A 17,456-nucleotide genomic window follows, 5' to 3' on the forward strand; every position below is an offset into this window, starting at 1 on the left:
ATCTCATGGTGATTCTCTGATGGATCCAGGCAAAGAAAATTGAAAACCTTCTGGAAAGGTTTCACCATTCTACATGCCATTAAGAACATTCATGATTCATGGGAAGAGGTCAAAATATGAACGTTAACAGGAGTTTGAAAGAAGTTGATTCCAACCCACGTGGATGACTCTGAGGGATTCAAGACTTCAGCAGAGGCAGTGACTAACTGCATTTGTGGTGGAAATAGCAAGAGGACTAGAATTAGAAATGGAACTGGGGGTGGGGGGCGGTGGTATGGGCAAAACAGATGAAGGGGAGAGAGAGGTACAGGCTTCCAGCTGTGGAATGAGTAAGTCATGCGGATGAAAGGCACAGCACATGGAGTATAGTCAATGGTGTTGTAATAGTGCTGTATGAGGACAGATGGGAGCTCCATTTGTGGGGAGCACAGCAGAATGTACAAACTTGTCTACTTACAATGTTGTACACTTGAAACTAATGTAACATTGTGCGTAAACTCTACTTCAATTAAAAAATAAATAAATAACTGGAGCCTGAAGATGGATCCATCTCATGATCAAACTTGAATGGATAAGGAGTTCCTTCTCATGGATGAGCCAAGAAAGTGGTTTCGTGAGATGGAATCTGCCGGTGAAGACACCGTGAAGACTGTTGAAATGACCACAAAGGATCTGGAATATGACACCAACTTAGCTGACAAAGCAGCAGCAGGGTTTGAGAGGACTGACTCCAGTTTTGGAAGAAGTTCGACTGTGGATGAAATGCTATCAAACAGCATCACCCACTACAGAGAAATCATTCGTGAAAGGAAGAGTCAATCGATGGGGCAAACTTCATTGTTGTCTTATTTTAAGAAACTGCCACAGCCACCCCAGCGTTCAGCAGCCACCACCCTGATCAGTCAGCAGCCATCGACAATGAGGCAAGATCCTCCACCGGCAGAAAGATTAGGACTCGCTGAAAGCACAGGTGATTTAGCATAATTTTTTTTAGCAATAAAGTACTTTTTAATTCAGGTATGTTTTAAACATAATGCTATTATACACTTAACAGACTACAGTCCAGTGTAAACACAACTTTTATTATGCACTAAAAACCAAAAACAATTCATTTGACTTGCTTTATTGCAGTATTCGCTTTCTTGTGGTATTCGCTTTATTGCAGTGGTCTGGAACCAAACCCACACTATCCCCAAGGTATGCCAATACATGGGAATATCTGTTTTGCTTAGCAATAACAGGATCATTGAGAAGATCAAGTTAATGAAATGTCTGAAAATGTTTTATTAACCATAAAGTATCTTAAAACCAAAGGAAATCATTATTATTGTTCCTGCATAGGAAACCCACAGTACAGTTAGAACAGATAATACTCTGGTGACAAAAGAAACATCCTTTTAAAAAATGCTTTTATGCTAATTGTGGGATAAAAAAGCCAACTGAGCCTTAACTAATATGATAAAGACAATTCATATTCTTAAAATAGTTTCTCTTTAAAAAAAAAATCCTGTTTCTCTTTGTCATCTGCTAAATTCATCTAGTGCAAAGCCTAAATGGTAAACATGAGGCAAAGTTCTTGAATGAAATCGATGATGAAAAAAGCAGCAGCTCTGAGATTTGGATAAGTGTTGTCCTGTCTCCATCAGTTCCCCAGGTCTCAGTTCCTGGGTCTGACTATACAAGAAGCCTGGCAGTCACCTTTGGGGACTCTCACACACTGCCACCTTCAGGGAGAGGGATACTCAGTCTCTTGTGACCCCAGGGACATAGCATAAGACTCCTTTCTCAGACTGGAAAAATGAAGCCCAAGTTTAGATGTGGTCAGACTACAGAAAACTACGGTATCCAAGCAAGACTTCTAAAATGTCTAACTCCGTTTCAAAATACTTTTTCTTAAAATGAAATTTGAAACCTATTTGGTCTGTTTTAACTATTAAAGGACTTTCTTTAAAGCAAGCTTATCTGTAGGTTCCACTAGGGATTAAAAATTTATGGTTGAGGGGCCCCTGGGTGGCTCAGTCGGTTAGGCGGCTGCCTTCGGCTCGGGTCATGATCCCTGGGTCCTGGGATCGAGACCCACGTCCGGCTCCCTGCTCAGTGGAGAGCCTGCTTCTCCCTCTCTCTCTGCCTGCCTCTCTGCCTACTTGTGCTTTCTCTCTCTGTGTCAAATAAATAAAATCTTAAAAAAAAAATCTATGGTTGACCAACATTTCATTAATTGATAATAAAAACTGGTAACTGTTGAAAGATGAAATCATTACAGCTCCCATTAAAGAAAATACAAATGAATCTCAGACAGGAAGAATAGATTTGATCATGAGAATAGTACCTTAAATTGCTTGACCTCTTTCTCTGTGTCCTCAGAAACCAAAGCAAAAGCTAGAAAAAAGAAAACATTTTTCCATTAAAATTATCAATTAAGATTTATTCTCACATTCAACAGTTATGCTTAAAATGAGAAAAAAAAGGGGGTACTTTAATAAGACATACTTTGCTCATTTTTAAAAGCAGCTGCATTGCTACAAACCAGCACGGTGGGCCACCTTCATCTCAGGACCTGAAATTATTCACCGCTGGGAAGCCAACGTGCTTAGGCTACCAAGCGAAAGAAATACTACACCAAAGAAATTAGAAGCTGTATACCATTTGTGTCTATGGATAGAAACTACAAAATAGATGCGTGCAAAATACACCTCTTAGCAACCTCGATCCTGGTGCCTTCTAAAGCAAAGGGGAATTCCTGAGAATCTAGAGGGAAGCAGTATAAATTCCTACTCACACAATCACTTCCAGAGCCCAGCAGGCAACAGAGATAATCTGGGGCAAGCTTTCAGTCTCAGGGGCTGCCAGGTTAGAAGTGTGGTGCAGACAATGCTGCCACACGCAGGGGAGACTTAACAGAGCCCACTAACGCAACAGGGCCAGGAGAGTGAGGGGAATTAAAATCACTCCCTATTTAGAAGGACTGCATGTTTTGAGTTGGAGCCCATAAACAGATGAGGATATCCCTACAGACACACCTAGGCTCTACATTCAAAATCGTCATCATCATCATCATCACATGCCAGTTAACACTTTGAAAATACAAAGCAAAATAATAAACCCAACAGTCAGGAAGGTTAACCAGACAAAAAAATAATATACTTTGATAGTGCATTTCTCCTGAGGAGCTAAGAGGAAAGCACCTCATAGAGTTTGCTTTCTCCAGTTAGCATCCCCAGGAGAAAATGGGCAATGGCATAGAGCAGTAATGTACGAAAAGTGTTGGACAACCAATTCCACGGAGCAGTAAGGTAGCACAAGGGGTTTCAGCGGTAGGTCTCCCAGGCTAACAGAGGAGACCCTCCTGAGAAGCAGCAGACAACCTCCTGCACTCGGACCCCTCCAACCCCACCCCCACCCCCAGACATCGCTGCCTCAAATTCTCTCTCCATTAACATGTGCTCAAAGGAAATAATCGGAAAGCATTCACATGAAGATGCAAATGACTGACATCGTTTAATCATTTCCATTTCCAGGATGACATTTCAAAAGGCAGGGGGGAATTGAAACGTAAGCCAAATGAACCTCTATGTGTGGAATTTGGATAACAGCAGATGTTATGGGAGGCCTCCCTGAGACCACCTCCTATAAATAATAATCCCCAACTCAACCCCTCCTTACCTTCCTCACTCTTTCTTTTTCTCCAGAGCACTTACTACCATAATACATACTTATATTTGTTTATTGCTTGTCTTACATATTAGTTTATTGTAAGCTCCATGAAGGCAGGAATGTGGTTTTATTAACTGCCTGCCCCATACCTAGAACACAGCCAGCACACAGAGGAAGGGTCAATAAATATTTATCAAATGAATCAATCAATCAATACGAGTCTTTACAATGGCACTAGGATCCCATCATTCACGGACTGTCTACTCCTTACACTAGGTAGCATCCACCAAGCAAATTGAAGGAATTTAGTGTGTCCTCCCAACACCAATTTATTCTCAGTAGGACCTAATCTACTTTCTCATTTTACACACACACACACACACACACACACACAAAAGATGGCAACCATGAAGCCCAAATCATTCATTAAATTCTAAGAAGAAAGGAGAGATTTAACCCCAAACACCATTTTAAATTCTGCTTCTGGGTATTTAATTCCTTGGCTTTGTCATATTTGATTTACCTCCAAACTAGCATGCACACTTAAAACCCTCAAGAAGATATCAAAAATAGAATTATTAATGAATATCATGTAGGGAAGTCACAACATGTTAATATCACTCAGCACCACAGAATTCCAAGAAACAGAACATTCCAACAACTTGCAGGATATAACAACCATGGTCAATCTAAGACACAACTCTGAGTCCAAAATCCGTCTCTGCCGACTTCCATCAATTCTTAATTCCAAACACAGACAGTTAAAGCTCTCTGGGCTAGAATTCCCTCTTTTGTCAAAAAAACAAACAAACAAACAAACAAAAAAAACCCTTCTCAGTTTAACACGTTCAGTGACTCATCATCTAATAACCAGGATTTAGTCTTTCCTCACCTTTTTTGCAGGCCAGATGGCTATGTAAAAGGAAGAGTATGTCAACATGAAAGCCCTTTAGAATGCAAACTCTATACTGAAGAAAACATGTCTTTATTTGGTTATCAGTTCTGCAAGTTACTAACACATCACCTTTCATAAGTAAGCAACTAATGTCATTTGATAATGTTTCACATAGGAATCACAGGGAGGGATGACATTCCCAATAAATCAAGGGAATTCCACAAATCCTCCTTGTCATAATCAAGCCAGCATACCTCTATTCAGGCAACACTTAATTGAAGTGAGAGTAAACTAGATTTTAGTTCCCTCCAAAACCACAAAGGCCTAGATTTAAAATATCCTTTAAAAAGAAAAAAGAAAAAAAAAAAACATACAAAACTGCCATTTGTCTCCTTCACACTCTGCTGTGAAATTAAGAACTCCTTTTTCCCCATCATAGAAATGAAGTATACAATGTTTAAAGCAGAAACAAAGAGGCTCCTGGCCGGCTCAGCCAGTACAGCATGTGACTCTTGATCTTGGGGTCATGAATTCAAGTCTCACTTTGGGCATAAAGCTTACTTTAAAAAAAATAAATAAAGCACTAAGGTAAAAAATGCACCCGTTACTTTCAGGTATCAGAGCAAATCACATGGCAAGATAATCCTCATTAAATGAATATAAAAAAATACTAGTTGGTTTTGTATTTATGTTTCCATAATCAAAATAAAACAAATCACCAAGGAACCAAATGCATTTTGAAGGCACAGAATATGCTATACCAATAATAAATCCAATCTTAAAATAATGAATCCTTTACAAAATTCTTACTCACAAAATCCAGGCTTTCACAGTTGGTACAAATGAAGGAGAAATGGTAAAATTAGAGGAGAAAGTGATAAAAATTAGCAAGTGAGGTAAGAAATTACCTGTCACATGGTGGGACTTTAACACTGCGTGCCAAGGGGTGGGGGGAAGGAGGAGGGAGGAAAGGAATCCCCCAACTCTGCCAAAGGGAGGGGCCACCTGGGGCTGGATGTTTGCTGTTTGGCTTCATACTAATTTCCAGATTCAGTGGGGGAAAAATATTCTTGAAAGCTTGGCCTTAATGTGCAGTTGGAGAACTATTCCAAGGTAAATCATGCTCTTATATGCCAAACTGCTGTTTAAAAGTAATTTTCCCTTTTCTATTTTCAACATAAATTCCTGTGAATTGCTACAGGGAACTATATTTAAAGTGCAAATCAGGATGGGCAATAGAAATAAGACCTTTCTGAGATAACTAAATATTTCAAGCCAACTAATGTGTTAGCACACCTATTCTAAGAGATAAATCAAGATTTTACAACTAACCTGGGACGAAGATTTATAGGCTAGCCTAAGCCCTAGAGTGCCAGAAAACTGGAGAGGAATTAATTGCAACACATTTAAGCAACACTAATCAACTATCGTTGATTATCCTAGCCTATCGTTTCTTGTTCCTGGGAGGGAGCAAGGGACCACGGGCCCACGCAGGAAGAATGACTGCCCCTCCTAGCTCCTCGCGCCGTTCTGTTCCTCTTCCCTGGTTTGTCCTCCCAGACTCTCCCAGGAACACCGATCATAGAAACCAGATTAAACACAAAAAAACAAAACCACTGAGACACTAAATAACCCCACTCAGAGGGGCGCTGCCGGGATTAACTGAGATAAGGTACACAGTGTTTAGCGTGGGGCTTGGCATAGTCAAGGCTCAAGAGTGTCTCCATAATGCCGCTGGTGAGGCAATGATCGCGGTCAGACTGGGCAATGTCTAGCTGGTCGTGGGCCCTACCCCGGAACTGCATGTCCCTGGCTCTGCCATCCAGGACAAAGCTTGCAGCTGGGGCCCCTGCGCGGCTCAGGGTCTCACACGGGCTCTGCCCCACTTTCTCTTTTGACACGCTGTGGGAGGGAGCCTGTGGGCCCTCACTTTCTTTCCTGTGACCTACTTACAAAACGTTTCACCCAGCACAGCTCCCCCCCGCGTGGCTCCAGCTCCCTGGAGTTTTCCAGGTTGAAATCAAAGTCCTGGAGGCCTTAAGCTCCAGGATATGCAGCCCACAGCTGATTTACTTAGTTCCAATTACCTGCTTTGAAGATAATCCGTGCCCGCAGAGCAACTAGAAACCAATGCACCCCCACCCAGCAGCAGGGGGCAGAGCCTGCCTTTCCTTCCTCCTTTTCAGACAATCTACTGTTCCCTGGGGCTGTGCACAAACTGGGTAGCAGCTCCATCCACCTTGAGCCACCCCCCGCCCCCCACAACCTGAGGATGGAGGGCCCCAGGCACTCCACAAGGGCCAAGGACAGAACCAGCCCAGGCATGTGGCCAAAGATCAACTGGTTTCACACGTGTTATGTTTCTAGAATAGGGCCTGGCACATGCTAAGTGCTTTGGGCCTTAGCAGTTACTGTCGTTATTATTAGTTTATATTTTCATTTGTGCAACAGAAAATCAGAGAGGGGCTGTGTGCACCAGTACCACCCGTCCTGCTAGGGGCTGGGGAAGATGAGCAAGCAGCTACCCAAGGCGCTGACATGAGACACAAGTCCTTCAGTCAACAACCAAGGGCACAAGTGCCCACTCTACTGGCTGTCCTTCTAATGGGAGTCCCTAAAGGAGCACCTGGGGTAGAGACAGGGGCCATCTCACCCAAGGCAGGGCAGCAGAGGGAAGGGGAGGCTTCCGGAGAGCACTGCTTGGACCAAGCTCAACACAGTGCTTGAGCAAGTAAATTCCAGGCAGCAGAGACTTCAAGTTACAAGAGCAAGGAGGACCGGAAACAGGCTTCTGCATCAAAGTTTGGTGAATAGTCCAGTGTACCCAGAGCACAGACACTTGAGGGGAGGGACTAGGGCATGCACACCTGGGGGGGAGGGGGATACTGGGGTAGCACACCTGGGGGAGGGGGAGACTGGGCATGCACACCTGGGGGAGGGGGGAGACTGGAGCATGCACACCTCGGGGAGGGGAGAGACTGAGGCATGCACACCTGGGGGAGGGGAAAGACTAGGCAGGCACATCTGGGGGAGGGGAGAGACTGGAGTATGCACACCTGGGGGAGGGGGAGACTGGGCATGCACACCTGTGGGGAGGGGGAGACTGGGGCATGCACACCTGGGGAGGGGAGAGACTGAGGCTAGAGATGGAACTGGAGACAGCAGGGGCCATGTCATAAAATGGGTCAGTGTTAGGGAGTCTGCTTTTATTGTAAGGGCCATGAAAAGCTTCTATGAAAGCAAGCGCCATGTTTAAATGTATGCCTTAGACAGGTTTCTAGAGTAGTGTTGGGTGGGACTGTGGGAGGACAAAAAAAAAAAAAAAAAAAAAGACACAAACAGGCCAGCTAGGAAGCTAATGGAGCCAGGTAATGAAAGAAGGGACAGAATTCAGATGATGCAGTGCCTGGGCAGTGGGTAGTGAGCAAAACAGGTGTTGGGGATATTAAAGCAGCAGAATCTACAGGCTAGGAGTCAGATGCTACCAGGAGATGGGGCAGGGAAGGGAGAGTCCAGAGGGGTTGGTGAGTGAGAAAGGAGTGTAGGTGAGTCTGGGTTTCAGAGGGAGTGGCTGGGCACACTGCGGTGCCCTTCACAAGCCAGAGACTAAAGCCGGGGGGAGCAGATGCGTGGAAAAACTCAGTCTGGTCCCCAACATCCTTAGGTGCTGAGGCTATTCAAGGGGATACATCCAGCAGCAGCGTGTACCCAGGGGTGGAGCTGGGCGCAGGGGTCAAGAGGAGAGGCACCAACAGTGGCCCCACAGTCCAATGGAACCAAAGCCACAAGACTGGATGGGAAGACAGGAGCGAGGAAGCTCCCACATTTCAGGGACAAAACTGTAAAGATGACAGAAAGGAATGGCCAGGCAGAGAGGAGAAGCTAGAGAGAAGGCAGTAGTATAAGGAGTTTATAAAGTGTTCTTTTAAAGCATTCTCTCCTTAAAGCTTCAAAGGGCAATGGAAAGAGGCTGCAGCACAGGAGACCTGGCCTCCAGGCCCTGCTCCACTAGGTGGACTAGCACAGCATGCTGGTCGGATGCACAGAATCTAGACTCCCGCCTCGTGGCATCACATATCTGCCACTTAGTAGCTAAGCAACACTGGGCCAGTGACTTGGGCTCTCAGAGCCTCTGCCTCCATCCCTGTAAAAGGAGGGAAACTAAACACGAATGAGCTAAGTTGGTGCATGTACAGGATTAGGATAGTACCTGGCCTATGGGAAGAGCTATGGAGCCTTTTGCTCAGATGCCAAAGAGCAAACTCAGGAAGAGAGATGCTGCACTGGGGAGGAAGACGGCACAATTCCGCAAGTAGACAGCTGGACAACATTTACGGTCAGGGAACTGCTGTGCCCCATTCTGTGGGTTCTGCACCACTTACAAGGTGATCAGCCGGTTGAGAGAAGGCATGGAGGTTGCGGGGGCAGGGGGGCTGGCCTCCCCTCAAGTGTGGCAATGAGCACACCGACACAATAGTCCTCTTTTGAGCCACTCACTACCTACCCATTTGATCCTACTCCATCTGAAACACCTCTTCTGTTTTATCAAAGAAGTCAATGGGAAAATGGAGTTTGGAATACGAATTTTTCTTCCCTTGACAACAAAGTTGGCCAGGACCAACACAGTCTCTGTGCCAGAGGGTGAACTCACTTATAGAAAGGACAGTAAATAGAAAGAAATAGGAATTAACTGTGTATTTTAGAAATAAAAAGATCATTTGCTTTTTTGATTCCTATCTCATTTAAACAAGTAATAGGAAAGCCCATATGCCAACTGGAACAGAGTTTCAGGGGAGAGATTCAAAACACCACCCTCATGAGCATGTTTCATAGGCTGAGTCATGGGAAAGGGGCAGAAGAAACCCTGGTCACACAACCCACTCCAGAACAAACTCAACCACAAAACAATCAGCCCTTCGTATAACCCCTTCATGTGGCAAGAGTAGTACTGAACAGTTCACTGTCAAGCTGACCTACACAATCTCTGCTTAAATTGGGGGTATCTTACTTCTGCAATACAAAAAGTGGTTTTAGAAGCCCCCCCGCCCCCCGTCAGCAAACCAAATCCACGGTAGCCACAGGCTGAGATGTTCTAATGCCATTAGGAACTTGTCAACTGTCCAAACACCTTTGCTCTAACAACCCACTCTCTAGTTTCTGAGGCTCACGCTCTCCTCCAGCCCCTCCAGTAGCATTTGAAAACCTGCCTGTTTCCAAAGGATGCTGGAACCAAAGACTGCTTCGTTTGAATTCTGGGGTTTCTGGTTCCTTTCCCAAGGAGATGAAATATCTGAGCAGGACGCATCAGGCCTCAAGTCCATACTTTGCTGTCTCTGAAACAGCTCCTTATTTCATTTTAAAGACAAAGCAACCAGCAATCATCTTTACATTCTACAGATACGAAAGAAAATCAGCTGGCAAGAGTCCCAGTTTCTACCTCGGCCTAGGCAGGGTTCCTGCACCTGCCAGCACATACAACCCACCTGGGGCCTTCTAAAAATGCAAATCCATAGGCCTCATCTCAGATCTTTTGAGTCAGAAAAATCTGAAGCTGGGGCCCCATAAGCTGCCTCTTAACAAAGGGGCTCATAACAAAGGGAACTGACACTGAGGTGATTCTCCTGTGTGCTGAAGTCTGACACATCGGGATACATAGCTAAATAGACTCTCAAGGGAACGGAATGGGACTATTTTTCCAACAGGCCTTGGCCATTTACCTTCTTTTACTTTGTTCACCTCGTAAACGAAGAACAAACTCCAGTATATCCACCCTCAAGGATCTGGAGAAGATAAATTCAGTGTGATGTGTAAAGAGCCTTGAGCTTCTTACGGCAAGCAATGATGTAAACTAAAATAAATCACCTTTTCAGACCATAAAATATTCTTTTAGGAGTGAAAATAAGTCATATCCCTAGAAGAAAATGGCATTGCTATAATTGAGATACATTCAAATCTTATTTGATGATACCTTTACTCATTTTTTGGTATAAACCTACAGCTTTACATCATACAAAGATTATTTTCTGTCCCAGCTTCTACCAAATCTTGGGTACCCGTACATTTTGAATTGGATTTACTGGATTTATTTTGCCAATTAAGACTCTCTCCTCTTAAAAAAAAAAAAAAATCTAGGGGCACCTGGGTGGCTCAGTCGGTAAGTGTCTGCCTTTGGCTCAGGTCATCGGGCTCCCTGCTCACCGGGAAGCCTGCTTCTCCCTCTCCCACTCCTCCTGCTTATGTTCCCTTTCTCGCTGTGTCTCTCTCTGTCAAATAAATGAATAAAATCTTTAAAAAAAAAAAGTAATTAAAAAAAAGCTACTCAAATTGCCCCCAAATCTCTCTGCAGCCAATCTCTCCTCTGAGCTCCAGACCCAAATCTAACTGCCCACCTGACACGCACCTGAACATCTCACATCCCCCCAAACTCAATTTGTCCAAATTGAACTCCTCATCCTCACCTCCCTCTAAAATTAAAAGTAAATCTTAGAAAAATGTCCGGGTACTTAATGTCACAGAAATGGTCAAAAGAAATTTTATATTTAACTACAATTAAAAAAATGTTTAAATCTGGTCCTTCTCCATTAGCGCCTGTATCAGTAAATAGACCCGGTACCCACCCACAGCTCATGACAGAAACCTGATTCATCCTTGACCCTCTCCTTCCTCTCAGCCCACTGTTCCCATCAACTGCCGTGTCTCAGAGATTCTTCATCATCTCTCACGTAGTTGATTCTGGCAGCCTCATTACTGGTCCCACACGTCCTCACTGGCCACCTCTAATCCCTGCTCTACAGGACAACCAGGGCAAGTTTCTTAGAACGGTAAGTTAAATTATGTCACTCTCCTATTGCAACCCCTCAGCCACTTCCTGCTGCTCTAAGGACAAAGTCCAAAATCCTTACCCTCCTCTGCCAGATCCTGCATTGTCCAACCCCTACTGAACTTCCCAGCTCCTCTCTGAATCTCTCCAGTCCTGTCCTTTCTGCATTGCGTTCCTCCAGCACCAAGCTCTTTCCCTTGCTGGGTGTGTCCCCTCCCTCCACTTAACTGATCTCTGCTTCCCCTTCAGGTCTGAGTGCCGATGTCTCCTCCTCCAAGAAGCCTTCCATAAGCCCCTATTCCAAGGTTTCTCAACCCGGCACCCAGCACCATCAACACTAGACCAGATCCTGGATTCTTTGGAGGGGGAGGTTGTCCTGTACATGGTAGGATGTTCCTCAGCGCCTCTGGCTCGAGAAGCCAGTAGCACTCCCCACCACATCATCCCTGTGACAACCAAAAAGTCTCTAGCCATTGATAAACGTTCCCTGAGGGGCAAGATCGCCCCCTGTTGAGAACCACTACTCTGGACTCCATCTCCCTGCCACGCGTCCTCACAGCGCCCAGAACACCCCCACCCCCGCCGCGCTGCCCCACCCCCGCACCCCACAGCATTGAGCACGGTGCGATTTGTTTCTGTGTAGTGTTTAATGTCACCTTCCCCTCGAGACTGCATGCTCCACCAGAGGAAAGCCAGACTCGATCTGTCTTCTTCCTGCAATATCCCCAGTGCCTGACACATGTAGATACTCAACACTTTCTGAATAAATGAAAAAAATTCCAAGTACAGTTCTTTCTTTTAATACTATTTTTGAACTGTTAACATTTTCTAGGAGTGCAAATCAGCGCCTACACTGAATTGGGTTTCTCTGGGGAGTGGCTTAGTGAACAGAGCTTTGAAACATGGAATTAAGGGAGACTCTCAATCAATAATAGATCTGATGAACCCCCAACACTCACTAGAATTTTTCCTTTGTGTTGGGAAAGAGAATTAACACTCCTATATACTATTCTTAAGCAAGAATCTGGCAACACCAAAGATGGATTGCCCATAATGCTACAAAGATGCAAAACATAATAACATTTGTGAATCCCCCATAAATAATCCCTTTGTGTCTAGCATAATTTCTAAGCACAAAGGGATTTATGATTTATGTTTCTAATGAAAAGCAAAAAAAAAAACCCCAAAAACCTGGCCTTTAGTGTTCCAAATGAGGTCAGTTATTAGGATTTGCTCAAGTACTGGGCCCACAATGTTTGCCTCAGAACAAGTTAACAGAAGGGTCAGGATAGCTCCTCCCTACCCCCCCACCCCACTCTGCCATCCCATCTGAAACAGATGCTCTTTTCCCCCCTCTCCTAATATGCTCCCCGATAAAGAGCTTGACTGTTGGCTATAGGCAAACTCCTTTGGGTCAAGTCCATAACCAAGAGGACCACGCCAACTTGGGAACCCCAGACTACCTGGACAAGAACCCATCCAGATGGGTAAAATCTCTATCAGTCATATCTGCTTAAGAAATAAAAGGAGGGTTTAAAAATTAAAAATTAAACACACACACACACACAAGATAACCTGGGATCAGTTCTGACTCTTGGTATCCTAAAATGTCTAACTCACTGCAATGAAAAGAATCTGAGCGAGAACTGGACCAGAATGAAAAATCAACCCTAATTTTGGCAGATGCTAACAAATTCAATCCTGACACAGAGTAGAAAAAGGGATAAGAAAGATAAAAGTTAGTATCTTATTATTTTACCATTGGTTCAAATGAGCTTCTTCACAGATGTGTCAATTAGGATTAGGTTGGCTACTGCCTGTAATAGAAAACTCAAACAATTGAGGCTTAAACAAGACAGAGGTTTATTTTTAATCTCCTGCAATACAAGTCTGGAAATAAGTGACCCAGGGCTGGCATGGTGCTCCACATCCATCCGGCACCCAGGTGGTGCTATCCTTTCTGCCCTACCATCCTTACTACTGGCTTCTGTCTTCAAGGTGACATCACGGTCACAAGATGACCACCATGGCTCCAGCCATCAGATTTACACACAATGGGAAGGAAGATGAAACAAAGACAAGCAAACAAACAACAACAAAAAAGCATGCATCCCAGCTAGATCAGCTACCTTTAACAAGCTTCACCAAGAAACCCACACAAAAATCTCTACAGATAACTCAGTGGCTGCCCCTGCTTGCAAGGGCCACTGAGAAACTTTTTCTCACTGGACACACTGCCTCCACCACCACCATGACATTCCTCCATTCTTCCCCTCATAACAACCACCATAGACTGGAAACAGAAATTTATTCCTCACAGCTCTGGAAACTAGAAGTCCAAGATCAAGGTGCCAACAGGGTTGGTTTCTGCTGAGACCTCTTTCCTTGGCTTGCAGGTAGAAAACTCTTCTGTGTCCTCACATGACCTCTTCTCTGTTTGAGTGCATCCCTGGTGTCTCTTCCTCTTCAAAGAAGGATAAGGACATGGTCCTGCTGGATTAGGGTCCCACCCTTATGACCTCATTTACTCTTTATCATCTCCTTGGAGGTCCTATCTCCAAATACATTCACCCAACATTCCTGATTATCTAATAGGTTTTTTAGTTAGGAAAAGAAGGAACTACAGGTTATTGAGTAGGCAGATAGCAGTCTTTGCCACAGTAGAATCAGTACGTTAAAACTGTAAGAAATGGCAAAGTTCTGGTATTTTATCTAGTTTATGCCTCCTGTTTTATATGAGAAAACTGAGCTCAAACCCACTAGGAGCCACACAGTGGCTGACGTAGAGGTGTGAATAAATCTGATTCTAGAACTGGCACTGGACTTTAGAACTGAAGTTGCAGTGAATTTGGTCTGTATAATCATATGGGTTTAAAATAAATTTTCTATATTGACTTTTCTCTAACAACTCAAGTGAATATGCTACAGTTTGTGGGAAAACTAAACTATATATATACCCAGGCCAAACTTATAAGGGAATATTTAGAGTATTTTTAAGCAATCAGGACTGTTCACATGCCTCAGAATTCCTATCATAAGCTCCGTTTTAGCAAGATTCCAAGATACTTGGTTTCCAGATCTATAGAGTGGGTACCACATCTTTCTGCATCTTGGTGCTCCCCCAACACCACCAAAGCAGAGCTCAATAAACTGAGCTCGGGATTTTTTTCAGAAACCTCAAAGAATACAGCTTCTTGTCTGCCAACCCATGAAAGCCAGTTCACAAAGCCAAATGTCTCACAGGGACCTTTTAATAGGTTTTATGTCTTATTTATTGTGCTTATCTGACAACTTCACAATGTTAATAGACATCTCTAAAAATGTGTTGACATTTTGGTTCATTCTGACTATCCTTCAATGTATTATCAAGTTTGGGCAGTACAGATATTCCCTTAAGTGCAGTAAAAAATAGATACGTACAGCAATACAAATGGGTATTTCAGCCCATACGTTGAATATATTATGTACAAATATTATATCCCCAGTACACCATTATAAAGTTCTGTGCTATAAATAGAATGCCAATTTCAGCTACCACCCACCCCATTTGGTTAGGTGCAAAACTTCCAGGCAGCAAGCCAACTAATGCAGCCAACAGTCAACTAGTCAATTTCCCACCCCTCCAACCTCCCCTTCTCCCTGGGCTGCCCCCCTCCCAGGGATGCATTCTTTCTTCCACTAAAGTAGATCTCCAAGTTCAGTTGCTCCCCACCTCAATTATAGCTTTCTGTGCCTAAGGTGCCCGAACATTTTTAATTACATTGTTGCTTACTTAATCATGCGTGTGAACAATTAATTAACAATTAATCTCACTCGATTTTCCCACACTTACTGAGCACCTATAGAAAAGCGAGGGATATGCAAATAACGTCCTTATTCGGAGAGTTTAAATCCAAATAAAACCGAGCTGTACAGGTTCCGGTGGGCTTCCAAAAAGCAATGTGCTATAACGCTACGTCTCTTCCTAAATTGCACCATTCTGCCATTTCTAAAAATCTGAAATTACTGCCTTTTAACAGACTGGAAACACAAAAGTCCAGGATAGAGGACAATAACCCCGAGAACACTGAAAAGGAAGTAATTTTTTCCCCCAAGCTTTCAAATTTGAACAAATCTCACCATAAATGTCAATTAGAACGATTTTTTTTTTTTAACTTTGCCACATCATTTTACGATAAAGGGGAGAAAATGCTCTTTTGAGGAGAACGGAAGAAAAAGGGGATAGGGCACTATGGCTGCAGCAGACCCGACAAGCATTGTTCCCAGAAGTGTTCTCTAATTTTCCTCCATGAAGACCCAAGATTGGGGAATGTCTCCACTGCCTCCCCCACGCCACCACCGCACACACTGAGGGCCCAGCCGGGCACCCCGATCCTCCCTGCCCGGCCGAGGAATCTGTAGAAGTGCCAAGTCGGCAGCTCAGCCCTGGAGACCCGGCACGGCCGGAAGACCCCGCAGAGAACCCCTGCAGTGGCGGTGCCCGCCCTAGCCGCCCCCCTCTCCTGCCCGGCGCGGAGGTGCGGGGCGAGCGGGCGGCCCCGGCCGCAGGGCCCGCCCGCCTCCAGCCTGTGGCGCCCGCGCGGGGCGTGTGGGGCGCGCGGGGCAGGCGGGACGCGGGCGGAAGGCAGGGGGGCGGGACCGCAGCCGCCGCTTCCCTGCTCTCAAAGTTTCTTGCAGTTGCACATTCACTCAGCGCTTCCTGTGGGGGTGAGCGCCTCGCCCTCCCGGCTCGGCCGGCCGCCAGCTCCCGGCGGAAGGAGGCGGGCAGACGCGAGTGGGGCCGGGGCGGCGGCGGGACCCAACGAGCCGAAAGGGGCCGGGCGCGCTGCGCCCCGGGGTCCCGGAGAGCCGGGCCCCCACCCGGACGCCGCGAGAGGGCGCTGCCGCCGGCGCGGCGGGGACGGGACGACGGGACGACGGGACACGGGCGCCCGCGGGGCAGGGCTGGGCCGCCCGGCACCTCCTCACGCGCGAGGGCGTGGGACCCGGGCGGCAGCGCCCGGGAAGCCCACGCCTCTCCCGTGCGCGCCCGGGCCGCCCGCTACTTACCCAGGGAGCAGGTGAGGAGCGAGAGCAGTGCCGGGAACGCGAGGCGGAGGCCGCGGCGAGCGAGCGGCAGCATCCCGGCGGCGGGAGCTGCGCGCCCTACTGGGGCGCGGGGACGGGAGACGCGCGGGGAGCAGAGCTGCGCCGCTGCCGCCCCTGCCGCCGCGGCTGACCCTTCTCCGCCGGCTCCCCTCCTCCCTCGTCGGGCTCCGCCGCGCCGGCTCTGGCCGCGCCCTCTGGCGGCCGACTTCGGGAGCGTCCTCGTGCCGGTTCGAGCGCCCGCGGCTGTGGCTCGCGGCTGTGCCTGGGGTCCCGCCGCCCGTTGAGGGTAGGGGAGGCTGCACCTCCGCTAGGACAGCGACCCTCTTCCAGGCCTGTGGCCTGTGCTCCTCAGGCCATTAGTCTCCAGTCCTTTTTTTCCTTCTCCCTTACCTAGGCCCTCTCTTCTACCTTCCTGTCCTCCCACCTTACTCCACCTCCCTTTCCTGGGATCCTGGAGTAGATCAGTAGGTCTCCTCCTTACTCCACCTCCCTTTCCTGGATCTCCTGGAGTAGATCAGTAGGTCTCCTTCTTACTCCCAAAGTGAGGGACTGGTGGGGGGGGCGGGGCGGGGAGGGGAGGAGACTGGGAGCAGAGTCACTCTTCCTCTCGGCTAATGTACCATCTGCTATTAAAAAAAAAAATCAATCATTCAACTCAATATTGTTGGCACCCGTGTTCTACGTTGATGAAAGTGTTTTTAATCAGCTCAGCTGATTTACTTAATATCCTCTTTTTTTAATGGGATTTGGCCAATAGTTTAGGCCTGGAATTTGGCTTTCAATAGAAGTTTGTGTAAATGTAATTTCGTATAAATGTAATTTTAAGTGTTCACCATAGTGGAAGAGGGAGGGTGTAATTTTATTCAAAACGTCTAACAAAAATTAAATCGGTGGGCGCCTGGGTGGCTCAGATGGTTAAGCGTCTGCCTTCGGCTCAGGTCATGATCCCAGGGTCCTGGGATCGAGTCCCACATCGGGCTCCCTGCTCCTTGGGAGCCT

The 17,456-nt window shown here is 46.2% G+C and overlaps 1 protein-coding gene across 1 annotated transcript in view; it reads right to left on the reverse strand.

Annotated features, from left to right (window-relative positions):
* The window catches only part of B3GLCT (beta 3-glucosyltransferase), a 119,114-nt gene extending 102,384 nt beyond the window's left edge, over positions 1–16,730 (reverse strand). The window contains exons 1-2 of the mRNA XM_035003593.1: positions 16,419–16,730; positions 2,330–2,379 (exon numbers count right to left, since the gene is read on the reverse strand). Of these exons, the coding sequence (XP_034859484.1) occupies positions 2,330–2,379; positions 16,419–16,491 (123 nt within the window). The 5' untranslated portion in view covers positions 16,492–16,730. The remainder of the gene's footprint in view (positions 1–2,329; positions 2,380–16,418) is intronic.
* Positions 16,731–17,456: the final 726 nt, after the last annotated feature.

This window comes from Mirounga leonina, unplaced genomic scaffold (assembly GCF_011800145.1).
Source record: "Mirounga leonina isolate KUSES-001 unplaced genomic scaffold, KU_Mleo_1.0 Mir_127, whole genome shotgun sequence".
Lineage (NCBI taxonomy): Eukaryota > Metazoa > Chordata > Mammalia > Carnivora > Phocidae > Mirounga > Mirounga leonina.